General features: G+C 35.6%; 1 protein-coding gene across 3 annotated transcripts in view; it reads right to left on the bottom strand.

Annotated features, from left to right (window-relative positions):
* Positions 1-17,995, bottom strand: part of PTPRB (protein tyrosine phosphatase receptor type B) — a 796,390-nt gene that overhangs the window by 210,249 nt on the left and 568,146 nt on the right. For all 3 annotated transcript variants that reach the window (XM_044057004.1, XM_044057003.1, XM_044057005.1), the window contains one exon: positions 5,846-6,112. In XM_044057004.1, the coding sequence (XP_043912939.1) occupies positions 5,846-6,112 (267 nt within the window). The remainder of the gene's footprint in view (positions 1-5,845; positions 6,113-17,995) is intronic.

The raw sequence follows: 17,995 nt of genomic DNA on the forward strand, positions 1-17,995 counted from the left end.
TTAAGTAAAGCTCGTAAATGGAAAATTTTGGGTTCATGTGCATGTGCAATACCCAAGTTCTGGCTGAAAGTATTAAAATCTGTACTCAGAGAGATTTAATCTTGGGTAAAAAAATGCTTATATACACACCCCTAACAGACATTAACCTGGTTAACAAAAGGAAAAAAAATACTCCTAATTAACAGTAAATCTGCAAGCCATCTTAGGAAGTAGACCAACAACTTGCCTTCAACAATATATAAATTACATACCTGAACTGATACAAAGTGTATAGAGATCAAGAACATTTTCAATCATGGCAGTAAAACAAAAAGGTAATGAAAGAAAGTCATAAGCAAGAAATAATTATCTATTTTAAGCAAAGCCATAAAAAAGAACTGAAAAAAGAGGAAGAATCTACAAATGGCATGGATGGATTATAAAAAAGCACTTAACAGCATCCCTTATGCATGGATTATAGAATGCTTGCAAATGTATAGGATACCCCTACATGGATGAATTACATTGCACTAAGTGTGACACAGTGTACAAACCACTATATAGTTGAGTCGTGATGAAGGGCAAAGTATTATCCCGGGATAAAAAATGAAACGTGAACACTCCAGGATGATTCTTTGTTACCAATGCTATTTGTCTTGCATTTAACACATTACACTGTTGACTTACTAGTGTAGGCTATGGTTACAGCTTAACTTACAGAAACCAACCTTCTAAAGAGACATTTCATTTACATTTTGTAGATGATCCGTATAGCTGAACAGATGAGCATCTGAAAGCATAACTACAAATGGTTAAAACTTTCATATGATATAATAATGACAATTGGTCAATTGGTCTTGATAAATGTCCAAAAACATCATTTATCACAGGAAAGCTGCAGCAACAGGACAATATCAACCTAGGACAAGAATGTGATATAAAAGAACTTGAACAGGAGGGCTTGTATAGATATTTGGGAATAGATGAAGTGTCAGCAATAATACATGAGCAAATGAGAACAAAGGAATACTTCAGAAGACTAAAGCTAATAAAGAAAACTGTCTTGGAATAAAGTTTGGGTTATAAATCAAGCTGCTTTTCTTTTTCTAACTTCCAACTTTGAGGTTATTGACTGATACCAAACATTGAGTCATTTGGACAAGAAAACAAGAAAAATGCATCATGTTTATCAAATGATATATAACAAGCAGTTCATATCAAAATTATATATCCCTCATTCTGAAGGAGATATAGGCCTTATAGAAAGTGACTGCATGTATAGGTCTACAGTCATGGGGCTAATAGATATTTGTTGATGCTATCAGACTCTAATATAGTGAAAGTTCTAAATCATGAAGTGAAGAAGTCTAAGGTGCTATATTTTTTATTTTGGCACAAGCATTTTGGAGAGGAGTGGGGGTGGAAATCAAACCAGAAGAAGGTGAGAATTGGGCAGCAATTGAAACTGTCAAAAAATGAAAGAAAGAATATAAATGAAAAACAGCAGAAAAAAGAAATAATACTGGCAATCCTACAGTTATGGTGGCAAATATAGAGAACTTCAGGAACAACCATATGCTGATCAAGATTTTGATGCATGGATGATTAAAAATAAGTGAATTTAAACCAAAAGATGAAAACCTAATAATATCAGGTCAAGACAGTGGACTATGTAGTCATTGGTTTACAGTCTATAGAAAAAGTAGGAGAAACAGACAAAATTAAGCTCTATAAAACAGAACTGGAAACAGCTGCACATATCATTGCTGACTGTGAAGTGTTCATGGCTAAGAGTCTGAATACTGAAATGCACAGCAGTGTGGCCAGACTGGTGCATCAGGGGTTTTGCAAATGCTACAATATGCAAAACAGCTGAGAAACATTGGAAACATGAGCCAGAAGGCATTGCTGACAGTGATGAAGTTCCGTTCCCATGGACTCACCTAATACCAACAGTTAAGAAATCAGATACAAGACAACAAGGTACAGGTAGTCCAAAAGGACAGCAGTAGCAGTAATCATCCAAATAGAGTAATGTGTACTATGTACTGAGGGACAGAAAGTAATGAAATACCAGGCTGTGCAAGCAAAAGCTACAACAATATGGTACAAAGATACCCAGACAATTCCAATAGTAGTAGGAGCATCAGTTCTAATGAAAATGAATTTTCAAGTGTACTGGAGTGGCTACCAATCCATGCAACTCCACATGAACTGCAGAAGGTGGTAATCTGGAGTACATTGCATTTGCTGAGAAGAGCACTCTTAGCCAACATCAAAGACTGAAGTAATACAAATTTCATAAAATCTAATCATACCCTGACACAGGCTTGGAGTCCACTCATGCCACAGTAATAGAAACTCAAAACATTTGGAGAAAATAAAAAAAGGGAGAACCCATAAGAAGTGAGCAGAATATCAGCATATATAGTCCTCTTCTCATCTTTTGACCAACAGTTCACTTGATACCTTGACATCTTCTGCTCTCATCATCAGGGAACCAAACTGTTCCTGAAATATTAACTCTTTCCTTTCTGACTTGCTTTGCTTTCTAGGATCTGAGTCTGTTCTAAACCTGACACCAATCATAGAGATTTAAAGAAAAACAAATACAAATGCAACTTGGATCTATGAGTGAGTTATAAAAAATTTACTAGAGAGCAACCCCCCGGTAGACAATGCATCTCTAAAGGCTTTATCGCATGCATAGGTCTCTTGAAATTATCTATGGTATACTAACAGTTACTCTCACTAGGGATAATACCAAAACTAAAATACCAAGAAACCAAACTTTTACTTAAACAAAGAGATAGAGCCTGGTAAAATTGCCATATCACCACAAACATATAAAACCTAACTACCATTAAACAACTAAGGAACCGAGCAAAAAAACAAATCAAAGTAGGCAAGCAATTGTACTTCCAATCCTGCCAACAAAAACTGAAAAATAAACCCCATAAATTCTGGGATAACATAAACTATCTCCTAAGCCCAGGCCACTTCCTTACCCCAACCCCGGTAACCACCAACAATACTGATCCCATTGCAACCCAAATCAATTCCCACTTCATACATTCCATAACATCCCTACTAGGCAACAAACCTAATACACCTCTTATTCTCCCCTACCACTTCTCCTGATAATGCTAACCCCTTCTGCTTTTCCTCCATTCAAACAAGCTACATATACTCTCTCCTAGCCAAACTTAAACCCTGCTGTCTGGCAGCTGACCAGCTCCCAAATGAATTATTGAAATGTGCAGCTCTATCCATTGCTTACCCCATATCTATCTTGATCAATCGCTCAGTTACTGAAATCTATGTGCAACTCTCGGGAAAATATCCCATATCATCCCACTCCACAAAGGAGGTGTCTCCAAAGAATTGACCAACATCCGCTTCATTGCCATTCTATCCCCCTATCAAAAATTTTTGAAAAATGCATCCACAAACAGCTCCTCAACCATCTACTCTCTAACAATCTCTTATCCAATTCTCAACATTGCTTCAGACCCAAACACAATATTTCCCTTGCCATACTCTCTTTTACTAACACCATTCATCAAATCCTAAATGAAGGCCAGTCAGTCTCCTCCATCTTTCTGGACATGTCTAAAGCCTTTGACACCATTTCCCATCTACTCAATAAACTCTCAACCTATGGCATCAGCTCACCCCCTCTGTCCTGGTTCCTCAGTTATCTTTCCAATAGGCAGCAGGCCACAAAATGGCAAAATACTGTCTCCTCCCTTCTACCCATTTCTTTTGGTGTACCTCAAGGGTCCATACTGGGCCCTTTCCTCTTCATCTTATTCACAATTGACCTCAGCTCAGCAACTAAACAAGCCACAACTGTCCAATATGCTGATGATGCTACCCTTATCTGCTCAGCCCCCACACCCCATGAACTTCAAATAAAAATACAAAATATCAACTAATTCTCAACCCAAATAAAACATAACTAATTATCTTCACCAACAAAAAATCCAAATCTTGTCATCCACCTCTGTCAGTAAGCTCCTCAAATGGAACCCACAATGCATACTAAACTCCTAGGGGTCACTATTGATGTGAATCTTACTTTTGGAAAATACATCTCTTTGACAATCAAAAAGGTGCACATCAGGCTTGGCACCTTATATAGAGCCAAACCATATCTTACCCACAATGCCAGGATTCCCACTTCCCGTTCTCACCTACTTTCTTTCCTCCTTTATGGATTTCACATACCCACCAACCTTTGCAAATCGGACCTAAATAATCTAGAATCTTCCTATCACAAATTTGCCAAATTTGCCTTGAATACCCCACACAGGACTCACCACTGTGCTGTGCTCTCTCAGCTAAAATGGCAGAACTCCTCAACCTTCTAGCTCACGAACAACTATCAATGGTCCACAAGATAATTCACCTACTCACTAATTGTCCTACCCTCTCCAATCTCGTCCAACCCAGTCTCAACCCAAGGACCCTCAGATCCTCCAATAAACTTATGCTAAAGGTCACACAATCCCACAACTATCACAGGGACTGTCTCTATTCTAATAAAATTACCAAACTATGGAATACTGTCCCTCTTAAAATTAGTAAAAACCCACACCATTACGAGTTCCAGCTACTACTAAACTACCTAGCTAATCATTGGAGGTGCTCCTGTCTTACCCCAGGCTAAGATCCACCTATCCTCACTCCCACCACTTTCTACCCCATATTGTTTTTTTTTACAATACTACTACTACTATTTCTCCCTGATTTCCTACTATTTAAAGTTTTTCTTTTTTTATTAACCCCCTTGCTAGTATGGCAACACTGTTATGTCTCTATATGAAAATTGTAACCAGGTGGAATCTCAAATTTCAGGTCTAACAATGCTATTTTTGTGTAACCTGCTATATTTTTGCCTAGCCTGACTTAAGTTTTTGTAAAAAAGGAATGTATTTAATGTTTAAGAATTCTGTAAACTGAACTATTGTTGTGTTATTCAAAGAATTTGTTGTACTGTTCTTGGAGCTTTTCTCCCCAGGCCTCCTCTAAAAATGGGTTCCTGGCCCAGTCGGACTTTCCCAGTTAGCAAATGTTATAAATAAATAAATAAATAAAATATAATTTTCGACCATGGGATGAGAAAGGTCAGTCTAACTCCAAGTGGAATAGGTTAATTCAAGCACCAAAAGGGACTTTGGCTTGGCTTGAAATGACTCACAAGGCAAGCTGGCTTACTTCTTACCTATGTACCTATGAACATTACATCTCTCCATCCCTCCTCTCTCACTCACCATTAATTTTTGACTATGCCTGATACTATCTTAGTACTAAACCTTCATAAAATAAGGAAAGATCCCAATCCTCTGCCATTGCCCATCTATATGTCACCTTTCTTAGTAACTTTCTAAGTTACTTCTGTATTTGTAAAGGCAGACTGCTATATAAATTCATCTTCTGGTGCTTTCTATATTGGATCCTATAGTTAGAATTTTATATTTCTTTGTGAAATTTATTTTTGAGTAAAGCTACTTACTCAAATGTTATAAATAGCAGACATCAGAAATAAATACGTTTTAAATTACATAAAGGAATAAATGAATAAATAAACTGCACGGATGCATTCACACATAATATACATGCCTCATTTGTTGCTCTTCTGTTCTGTATTAATGCAGGACTGGAGAGTTTCATTTTATTATTATACACTTGTATTTTATTATTTCGGTTTTCAGTCCAGCTTTTTTCTCCATCATATTCTAGATTACAGCATGAACTAAATATTTCTACATTTCCAAGGTAAGAGATTTTAGGCCTAGATGAAAACTAAGTTGTTTGTCAAACTGTGTCTCTTTACATTGACAGCCATATGAAATGCTCATACCTGTTCTTCCTTCCACTGCAGTCCAGTTGCTTAAATCTCCACTAATTGTTGTTACAGTGGCTAAATATTTTCGTCCTGGTATCAGTTCATGAAACGTGACTTCTTTCGCCCATTTTGGAAGAATTATATGTTTGACTTTGACATCTGTGATTGTGTCCTTTAATGAAACCGTGTAACTGTTCCACTCTGCCTCTGGAGTCACCCACATGACACTAAGGGACGATTCATTAAAATGCTTAACACGAAGTTGTAGGACTGGCTGAGGTGCTAATACACAACAAAAAGTTAAAATGTAAACAATGAGACAGTACGGTTGATTAATTATTTAAATTAAAATTACTCTAGCAAATTTGATACAATGATGGACAATGTTGAAAATACCGTAATATTTACTGTGAACACATAGTCACAACTGTTTCTTACTGACCCCAGAACATATTATTCTTTAGATTTTTTTGCCTCATTTCAATCACTAGCATAAATACTGCTCCTCAGACCATTACAAACATAAACAGACTTTTCACTGTGCTAGAGCCATGGGATAAATGGATATGATCCAGCAACCTAGGGTTGACTAATGACTTGGTTGTCTGAGGTGCTAGAAAGATAACTACCTATCCTGGGGGGAGGTCGGGGGGGGGCACATACTTGGACAGTCCCTGTGATTAACTCTTGCCAGAGGACTGGGGACTTCTAGGTGAGTGCCGTCTAAGGTGGGCCTAATTGGGGCACCTTGGCTGAGTCACTGCAGAAGCAGGACAGTATTCCAACAAGTCTGCATTCCACTTCATCACACTAATATTACAGGTGTGCACAGGTGTACACAGGGAAGGAGGAGGTTAGGACAAAAAAAAAAACTTCTGCAGTATATGATGTTGTATTGGGAGGGTATTGGCCTGAAGCATCATTTGGAATAAGTCCTTGGAAAAAACTAGAGTATCTGGTAGACTTAGTGAATGAGGACAGGCTTCAGTGACAGCCAATGGTCACTTATGAAGTGTCAAAAATTAAGCAAAAATGTGCTGGTCAATGTGATCACATTATTTTAAACAAACATTTCTTTTCAAGCTTTCAGATCATTATTTTAAACAAAAATCCTGTTCATGCTTTCATATCTGAATAAAATTAGAAAGCCTATCACAAAATAAAAGTACTACAAGAAAGCAGATATATCTTTAATGCTGTGAAGCCCACAGGACTTAAATCTGAAGAAGGTGATATGTGTGATTGGCTTATTACTATGCTAGTGATATGTATATTATGCTGGTAAGATACAAAGGACCAGTCTGGTATAGAGAATAATTAAGGTCTGAAAAACTATCATTAGGAGTTTAGAAGTTCTGGCACTTTTCCCCAGTTTTACTCCCTTGAGTGCTTCTAAAGTTATGGTGAGAACAAACAATAACAATGTATGAGTGCTTCAGTGAGTGCACAAATCCAGATATTAGATTTGCATTTCAATCATGGGGAGGAGTATGTGGCAGCTGTGGAAAACAGTACCATGCCCTAAAAAGGGTGTTGGATAACAAATAATGTCCCATTGACTCTGAAAAGAGTGCCATTACAATCCTTTGGCAGAAGACAGCAGGGAAAATAAGCATGGAATTTATTAGGTGATGTATTTCTCAATTGTCACTCAGGAAGGACCAACATGAGAAGAAAAGATGCATGAACAATACAGAGAAAAATATAAAAGCTTTTAACAAAATGTTAAATTTTTCTGCTTTAAAGGTTCTGACATTTCCAAAACCCAACACACAGTCTTACTATCCTCAAATCTTTTTGATTTAAAGAAAGCTTCACAAGTTTGAATCTTTATACACAATATAAAAGATTATGACCAGCTCACCGATCATAACCCACTTATTATGTGTTTCGAGAGGTGAACATTGGTATGCATGTCGAGAACACATAATAAGGAGCCATGACTGGTGAGATGATCATAACTCTTTGTAGTGCATGGAGCTGTATCTGCTCCATGTACTACTAGTTAAAGAAGAAAAAAATCACTAAGTATTTTCCTGGCTTTCGAACCCATAAATCACTCCGTGTGTACAATCTGTTGCACTCACCTCCATATCTCTCAAATGTTTAGATTTTTGCAGGACATCCAGATTATTGCTTCATATTTTTGGTGCGTTCCTCATAAAATATGTTTTTTGGATGAACCACTGAGGCTTTAAGTCACTAAATAATGACATACATTTCAGTTTCAGCATTTACATTCTTCAGATTATATAAGCAAACACAGATCCTGTTATTCTAGCGACTCTCTGTTATTTATTTATTTTTTTTACAGGACGTTAGGGAGACTTTAAGTGTATGGAGAGCAGGCAAAAACAAATGTTTTGTTCTGCTGCTGTCAATTGCTAGTCAGTACAGGCAGATATTACTGCCTAGAATGGGACCCGACCTTAACAACTTTCACATGGGGTGCTTAACATTTGTTAAGGTTGGGTCATGCAACATTCTGATGCTTAACTTATTTGTCTTTTTCCAAATATCGCAGCATAATCAGTGAGATCCATGCACTACAAATGGATAATGAAATAAATGTGATATTTGTATAAATACATTTTACTTTACAAATGTGATGGGAGTATTTTTTATTTTAAGTTTCTGTTTGCAATGGTAATGGTTGGGAGTGACTGTACTTAAGCAGAATGTATGCCTCAAACTGCATCGAACGCGAAGCTTGTGTGCATTACCCTAAGGATGTACTATCTTGGACTAGGTTATAATACTTAGGGCTTGCAAGGTGTAATGCTTTCTGCATGGATGTATGGGGAACTTGCTCCCCATTTCACTCAGTATCCATTTTTCTAGCTCATTCAATTAGTGAGGTCAACTTAGTAGCATTTTGCTTGAGCAGGCATTGCTTATGTAAAGCATATTGCTTATAATGTGGTGAAGAGTATATGTCACAATAACAGTACTATATGAAACAGCAGTGCTGTGGAAGGGTAGGACTTTACAATTAGTATATATTATATAGTTACAACATAATATGCATCATATAGCACTATGAATCAGATCTCTCAACTGTACAGGTTTTCATAGAATGTCCAGATTTTTGTATTATATTTTTGGTGTGTTCCTCCTAACATCTGTTCCTTTCTGGCAAATAGCTGAGGATTGAAGTAGTTAAATAATGACAAACATTTGAGTTTAGAACTCCGCATCCATCAGAAAATTCATGCTAATGCAAAACCTATTATTCTATCAACTTTCTAAGTTTGAAGAGCAATATTTAAAATCTGTCCAGATTTGTCCCCCATATAATATAAAACCAAACTAGGTGGGGGGGCTACCCCCACCCCCCAATGTGGGGGGCTGCCCTCACACCCTCCTAACTATATATACTAACTCCAGGATTGCACTACAGTGATGAGGAGAGCATATACCTTTTACTTGCCTTGCAGTACTCTACACAGTGCCAGTACTTCACTTCAGTGAAATGAGATTTGATGAAATGAGTTTTCAGTAATTTGAGCTTTCAGCAATTTGGTCAGGGTGAATTCAAATTCAGTGAAATGAGCTTTTAATGAAACAAAGTAGACCTCTATAATCACATCATGTTGCATAATGTTTAAATCTACAAAAAATATAACTAAAGTAAATAGAGACAATACAATCAGTTTATAACGTTAAAAGATTGAGGGGCAATGCAATGTAAAGACTTGTATGCATGAATTGTTCATACTGGTCTTGAGGATGATCTGTTTTTATTAATAGCAATCTAATTATGTATTTCTTCTTGCAGTCGGAGAAATAATTTTTTATAGTGAGGAGGGATGTTTCTTTTCCAGTTTCTTGTGATGACGTCTTGCTACAGATAGTATAGTGAATATATTGCATTCCTCCATTTTCTAGTAGAAATTAAAAAAATGCTTTATGTAAACATTTCCATATAAATTCTCACCAGAACTGAATCAGATGATTCCCTTATTGATGTTAACATAAGCTATCTTATTGTCCTCTGATATATTTCCATTTTCTTCTAATAAAATAAAATTCCACAACTTGTTGTGAATGTTGTCCTTGAAGCATGCAACATTTTGTATAGATCTAATAATATAGTTGCAAAGGCAACTTTTATAAAGAGAAAGATATTCTACTGGTGTATTGGTATTTTTTTGTTGCATGTGTATTAATTCATAGAACTGATTTCAAATGCTCTGTAACAAAATCCAGTCGTGAGGGTCTAACTTGAGTTCTGATATCAAACTCTCAACTGACATTAAGTCCCTATCTTTGAAATGATTGCACTAAACTATAACATTGTTCCTCTTGAATTGTGACATATTTATGATGTAAGATGTCTCAGGCAGACATTTTGAGGAGCTAAAGTATTTAAAAAATTTGAACCACATTTTCAAGACAAGATGAGCTGTTACAGATATTTTTGACATTTCTAACATGCTATTAACTTATTCAGTTTGAGTGGGTGTGTAAATATATATTGGACGTGGTTGCATATAATTAATGCATATGGTTTTCTATGACCTTCTCAGAAACAATTGTTAATTTCCTTCTTTGAGTATTAAGAAGTCCAAATGCAGATTTTTTTTCAAATAAGTTTATGTCTGTTATCTAACCAGTGCGCTGCTACTTTAAAGGAGATTGCCTTTGTACAGTCTCCATATCAGATTGCTTAATTCCTCCCTTTCCCCGAGATATTATATGGTATTTGAAAGCAATCCTGTTTTTTTTTTTCAAGATACCATAAAAAACTAAATCATTTATTGTTAAAAGTTTTTATGTTGTTCAGAACAAAGGCAGTTAATTTTATCATATATAAAACATTGGGGAGTACAACCATTTTTATAAGTTGAAGTCTGTCTTCAAATGGTATCATTTTCATTTCAGGGCAAAATCTGGCTATAGACTGAGGTGGACACACACATCAACTTAGACAACAGGTAGCAGTGAACAAAAATCTAACACTTCCATGCCTTGATTCTTACTAAGATTCCTGGCGGGGGGGGGGGGTCTTTCTTTTTACTATTTTTATATTTTTTAGTTAGGACACCCTTTTTCTGCATTTCTTTGTAATGGCACAATATACTCCATGAGCCCGACTTCATCCTCATATGAATTATTCTTTGCCTCATTTATATCCCTCCCAGACAGGGTCACTAGTATCCCCTAGTATTGGTGAAGTAACAGTGATGTAGCAGAGTGGGTCAAAGAGCTTCTTCAGCTGCTCACAATTTTAGTACTGACACTTATGATGGTGGCCCTACCACCTTCATGTCGGTGCTTCTGTTTATAGGCCAATGCCTCCTATTTGGCATAGTGAAGGAGCTTTCTGTCTCACTTTTAAAGGTCACTGTGTAAACTTGTCCACATTAACCTGAATGCCTAGCATAATTCCAGACTTTGATCTCCATTGCAGCATCAATTAATATTTCACCATAATGCCATTTAATTTTCCTTACCCCTTTCTCCTGAATAAAAGCAATCACACAAAGCTGCATCATCCCTCCCCCTCATCAGCTCCAATAGGTGCTGGAAATACTGAATGTGTTAGGGGCCCCTGGATCACAGTCAGGGCTGATACCCTCTGGGACAGTAGACTTTTATATATCTAAATTCATAATGAGTAATTAACTTGCTATGTTTTATGCATAGATAAACAAAAATAATAAAAGTAATATTGAAAAGGGATGCATGACAATACATCTTGAATATACAGAAAACAAAGAACAATTACAACAACAGAAATGCCTTTTATTGTGGCATAAGATATGCTGTAAAGGTTAAACAACTTAATGATTTTGGGAATACAACTGCAAATTTCCTTTATTATTATAAATGTAAGAAAACCACAGTGGTGGTGCTGTGGTAGTGTTGTCGCCTCACAGTAAAATGCTGTCTGGTTTGATTCTCAGCTAGAGCGTCTTCTGCCTGGAGACATGCATGAATGGGCGTACCTTCGTTGAAGGTTCTGCGTCAGGGCTGGTAACTTGGCACGTAAAAATCAACTACCAATCATTAGCGGACCAGAGTTCCGCTGTGGTGACCCCTAACTGGGAAAAGCCGAAAGACACAAACAATTATAAATGTAAGAAAAACATTATGAAAGGATGTAGCTGGAAAGAACTAAGCAATTGAATGTTTTTCCTTAAATAAAGTAATTATTGTGTTGATCCAGCAGATGGCAATGTTCACTCATTTGGCAGTATGTTCAGAATGTAGAAAAATAAATCCCTAACTGTGAGAAGCAAACAAAGGCAAACTGCATTTCCATGTGCAGCCAAGAGAAGAACGCATGCATAATATAGTGGAGCAAGTATAGGGGTCAAGTTCTGCAGTATAATTTACTCTGGTCATACATGTGACTGTTAAAAAATAAATGATTTGCAAACTAATCCTTTTAACATTTCCCGGTAATAAGTGTTTTTGTGTGTGTGTGTGTGTGTGTGTGTGTGTGTGTGTGTGTGTGTGTGTGTGTGTGTGTGTGTGTGTGTGTGTGTGTGTGTGTGTGTGTGTGTGTGTGTGTGTGTGTGTGTGTGTGTGTGTGTGTGTGTATATCCTGCCAATAAGGTATACTTGTCTGATGCTAATTTATACATAATAATCACTTATTTTATATGATAGGCTAGATGAATAATGTGAGTTTATTTAATAAAAGCTAAAGCACTACATATGTTACTTTGTAGCTAGTGAAGCACTGATGAATATTGCCTTAAAAACACTAAGATGTGATAATTTTGTTCCTAGGGCTACTGACCCCTTAAGGACTAATAATGAAGACAGAAAGGAAGTCAGTCACAGCAAGCAGGTGTCATGTACTATACTGTCCTCTTCAGAAACTACTAAGACTGAAGGCATCTAAATATGTGTATAATTACATACACCATACACAGGGTGTCAGTTACTGTTGTTACAATCACTAATAAGTGAAGCAATAAGCACTACATTTCTATGGGAGATAACTAGGGTGTGAGATGCCTCTCATGATACAGCCATTCAGTGGTATTAAGGCCTCTTATTTGAATGTTACTTTCATCTGATTATCATTGGTAATCCACAATAGCTGTTCTATGTTGGTGATATTGTATGGTATCATTTGGCTCTGACAGATTTTTACTTATATCGACACCCAAAACTTCTGACAGATTTTTACTTATATTGGCACCCAAAGCTGTACTCTCGTTCTGCTCTGGGGTAAACTGCCTGCATGATCTCTCTCACACTTGCATTCATATAGAACTGTGTAAAAGTCTTAAAACTCAACAGGAATTTCTTAATAGTTTATTTTTATAATGTATAAGTATTTAACAAAAATAATGAAAAAGCAAATAAACACGAATCAGGATGAAGTATCCCCTTCAAAAAGAAATAAAAGTCCAAAAATCATGTAAAGGGGATACACCAGGACAATATAAGCCAACCAAAATCCGAAAATACTTTTATTGAGACAAGTATAAAAATAAGTGAGCGCTTTCACGTCTCCTGGACGCTTCATCAGACTTAATTAACCATCACTACAACACATCTTTATATAATAGTAGGATAGCTCCTATTGGAGAACTGATACAATACTCAATAAGGAAAGTAGTTAATTAATAAAAGCAAATGCAAAGTAAATAAAGCGCTCTATTGCTAATAGGTACTATGCAGCTTATATGATGAACATTAAGAACAAACATAAAAAATTCATGTACTAAAAAAAATATATATATATAATTGCAAAACTGCCTGTGCACATCAAAACTTAAGACAAAAACATATAAGTGTAAAAAAGTGTAAAAATGAGGAAATACATACACTAATAAAACACTCCAAAAACTTTAAAAACTAATGTTTAAAAGCTAATTGCTTATGTTTAAAAGGCCTGTCTGACAAGAAAGGTCTCAAAGAAACTTTATCATTAAGGCCATGTCCTCTATCTGCTGCTAGCTTAAGTATCCATTTGATCTCTCTCTTCTCTACATTATTACGTATGCAGCCTAATCTCTCAGTCCTATAAACATGTTCCAACACTAGGAAACTAAAAATATGTGTACTGTCTCTATGTAGCACATGGTAGGCTAGTGCACTGGTCTCATCTTCTTTATTAATGGCATAAACATGTTCCCTAATGCGTTCCCTAAGAGTTCTAGTGGTCATGCCTACATAAAAACATTGACATTTATAGCATTGAGCTAAATAAACCACATTTCTAGTTTTACAATCAGCATATTTATTGAACTCATATCTTTTACCTGTATCTGGATGTATGAATTCATTAGAATTCTTAATGTAACTGCACTGATTACAGGTATGACATGCTTGTGTACCTTTCCTTTGTGATATCAAACCATCTTGTCTATTGTGGTCATAGCATAGTAACCTCTTCAGAGACTTGGTGTTCTTATAACTAAATGAGGGTTTGTCTCCTACTACTCTCATAATATCTTCATCAAGTTGTAAGATATTCCAATGTTTTTTTAATAGTATCAACTATAGAAGAGTTGTTGTTGGTATATGATATTGCTAACCTTCTTTTACTAATGTTAACATGGTTACTACTGGTCCTAGCTGAAGGCATAGTCCTGTATATATATATGGTTTATCCTTACCATCACACTCTGTGCTAAATAGTCCACTGAGTTCTCTCTTATGATAGCCTCTACCTGTAAACTCATCCTCCATATTTTAATAGCTTCTGTAAACACTAAATCATCACTAGTAATTCTTGAAAAACGTGCTGCTTGATTCTTAATAACACTCTTGCATACATGTGGAGGATGCATACTGTCTCTATGAAGTATATTGTTCCTCCAAAAAGGTTTACTAAAAACTTCAGTGGTAAGTTTCCCTTTGTCTTTACTTATTGGTGCATCTAAAAACTCTATTTTAGTCAGAGATGCAGTATTGGTCAGTTCTAAAAATGTAGTGGTACCATTAACATATGTAATAAACTCTCGTAGAGTAGCAAGATCCCCTCTCCAAATCAAAAAAACATCATCTACAAATCTCATGTAATATCTAATATATTTAGAGTAGATTTCATGCTCTAAGACATAAGTAGATTCCCAATATGCTAAGACTAAATTAGCATATGAGTTGGCACATGATGTGCCCATCGCTACACCTTTAATTTGAAGATAATAACTATTGTGAGATGTAAAAACATTATTGGAGAGGACCAGATCCAACAACATAGTAATCATAATAATCTTTCTGTTAGACATCCCTTTTTGTAATAGAAACAATGTCAAATATTCAATACTAACATCATTAGGTATACTCGTAAACAGGGCTGTTACATCCAGCGTGACTAAATAGTCTGAGTCCATGACTTCATCAATTCTGTTATGACAAGCTAAAGTCTCTAAAAAATGTTGTGTATCACGAAGTATAATTACAGTTTCATCTACTATTGGCCTAAGTTGTTTCTCTAGGAATATAGAAATACTCTCTGTGAGCCAACCTCTCCCCGAGACTATCGGTCTAAGTGGAGGGCTATACAAATTCTAATGAATCTTCGGAAGAGCTCTGAATATTGGAAATAGAGGTTTCTCAATTAAAAAATAGTGATATAAATTTTCATCTATTATATAACATATCAACATATCATAGAAATTGGCGTGCATTGTTTTAATAAGCTTGTCTAAACCCACAGAATCAAGTTTAGCATAGGTTTTAGAATCAGACAATAAATCAATAATTCTGTTATCATAATACACTTTATCTAAAACTACTGTGGCTCCTCCCTTGTCAGCAGGTCTAATAATTATATCTGTATTATTCTTTAAAGTATTAAGAGCTAGTCTCTCTTCCTTCGTTAAATTAAAAAAATCGGGTTTAATACTATTATTTTCAAAGTATAGCAAAAATTCATTCACACAAGCTTTCTCAAAGCTGTCTAATAGAGAATGCGAAGGTGGTATATACGCAGATGGTTTTTTGAAAGCAATATTCATAGCATGAGTTTCATCATTCTTAAACTGTAATGCTAAAGCAACATTCCTAGTGAACTGCTTAATGTCAACAATAAGCTCACTAACATCCACACTCTGAGAGGGTTCAGCTAGGACCAGTAGTAACCATGTTAACATTAGTAAAAGAAGGTTAGCAATATCATATACCAACAACAACTCTTCTATAGTTGATACTATTAAAAAAACATTGGAATATCTTACAACTTGATGAAGATATTATGAGAGTAGTAGGAGACAAACCCTCATTTAGTTATAAGAACACCAAGTCTCTGAAGAGGTTACTATGCTATGACCACAATAGACAAGATGGTTTGATATCACAAAGGAAAGGTACACGAGCATGTCATACCTGTAATCAGTGCAGTTACATTAAGAATTCTAATGAATTCATACATCCAGATACAGGTAAAAGATATGAGTTCAATAAATATGCTGATTGTAAAACTAGAAATGTGGTTTATTTAGCTCAATGCTATAAATGTTAATGTTTTTATGTAGGCATGACCACTAGAACTCTTAAGGAATGCATTAGGGAACATATTTATGCCATTAATAAAGAAGATGAGACCAATGCACTAGCCTACCATGTGCTACATAGAGACAGTACACATATTTTTAGTTTCCTAGTGTTGGAACATGTTTATAGAACTGAGAGATTAGGCTGCATACGTAATAATGTAGAGAAGAGGGAGATCAAATGGATACTTAAGCTAGCAGCATATAAAGGACGTGGCCTTAATGATAAAGGTTCCTTGAGACCTTTCTTGGCAGACAGGCCTTTTAAACATAAGCAATTAGCTTTTAAACATTAGTTTTTAAAGTTTTTGGAGTGTTTTATTAGTGTATGTATTTCCTCATTTTTACACTTTTTTACACTTATATGTTTTTGTCTTAAGTTTTGATGTGCACAGGCACTTTTGTAATTATATATATATATATATATATATATATATATATATATATATATATATATATATATTAGTACATGATTTTTTTATGTTTGTTCTTAATGTCCATCATATAAGCTGCATAGTACCTATTAGCAATGGAGCACTTTATTTACTTTGCATCTGCTTTTATTAATTAACTACTTTCCTTATTGAGTATTGTATCAGTTCTCCAATAGGAGCTATCCTACTATTATATAAAGATGTGTTGTAGTGATGGTTAATTAAGTCTGATGAAGCGTCCAGGAGACGTGAAAGCACTCACTTATTTTTATACTTGTCTCAATAAAAGTCTATTTTCAGATTTTGGTTGGCTTCGATTGTCCTGGTGTATCCTCTTTACACGATTTAACAAAAATACCTTACTTTCATTAATTACAACTAGAATAAAATTTTCTTGCGGTTTTCTTTATTTCATGTTTGCGCCATGGACCACCTGAGTGTTTTCCTTAACATTTTCTTCAAGCTGATAACGATTTGTGAGCAAGAAAGCACTTGTATGCATTTTGCACTCCTAAACTTAAATAAATTATCATTTTTCCCGTATTTCATTGTTTGATCTTTTGTATTCTGTTGGATTGCCTTGAGGTGCTTTGGATTTACCCTGAATGGTGAAGTGACAGTATTGTTACGCGAGACTAGAAGCATCTAAACCAATGTACTGACTGTGGATATGCATACATAGAGAATTCATACCAAGACTGCCACACAGAACATGGAAAAAGACACAGAAACAGAATTATTGTTATACAATTTATAGTATCAGACTATTAACAAACATATAGAAAGTAGAGCCATGATGGGAAGAGACGAGCAATGTTTTTTTTTTTTTGAAACTGAATTTCTTAGGTTGAATATTATTTGGTGATGTTGTAAGATTACTTATTTAGAGATCCATAGTATGAAACAAGAAGTAGGCATTATACAAACCTCTTAACAGCCACTGCCTTCATTTGCACCTTTATTGTTGATCCCACCCCTTGTACTTTAGTCTTTTCAGTAAGAAATAAAAACTGACGGTAAGTAAAATGGTCCATGTTATAATACATAATAATATTTGTGGAATCAATTCTGTTTCTCCTTGCTTTTCTGCCACTGACCTCCAGATCCTACCTGCACGTTTACTGAGTCATCATTCCTCTGTGTTTCAGATACTCTTGCATGTCTCTTCACTAGGATGCTCCATCCACTTTAGTGAAGAAATCCCTGCAAGGCTATTGAGCACTGATAACTGTAGAAGGGCTGGAGTGCCAGGTGGTTGATTATAT

The sequence above is a fragment of the Protopterus annectens genome, chromosome 15.part0 (assembly GCF_019279795.1).
Source record: "Protopterus annectens isolate FY-2018-M chromosome 15.part0, PAN1.0, whole genome shotgun sequence".
NCBI classification, from domain to species: domain Eukaryota; kingdom Metazoa; phylum Chordata; order Ceratodontiformes; family Protopteridae; genus Protopterus; species Protopterus annectens.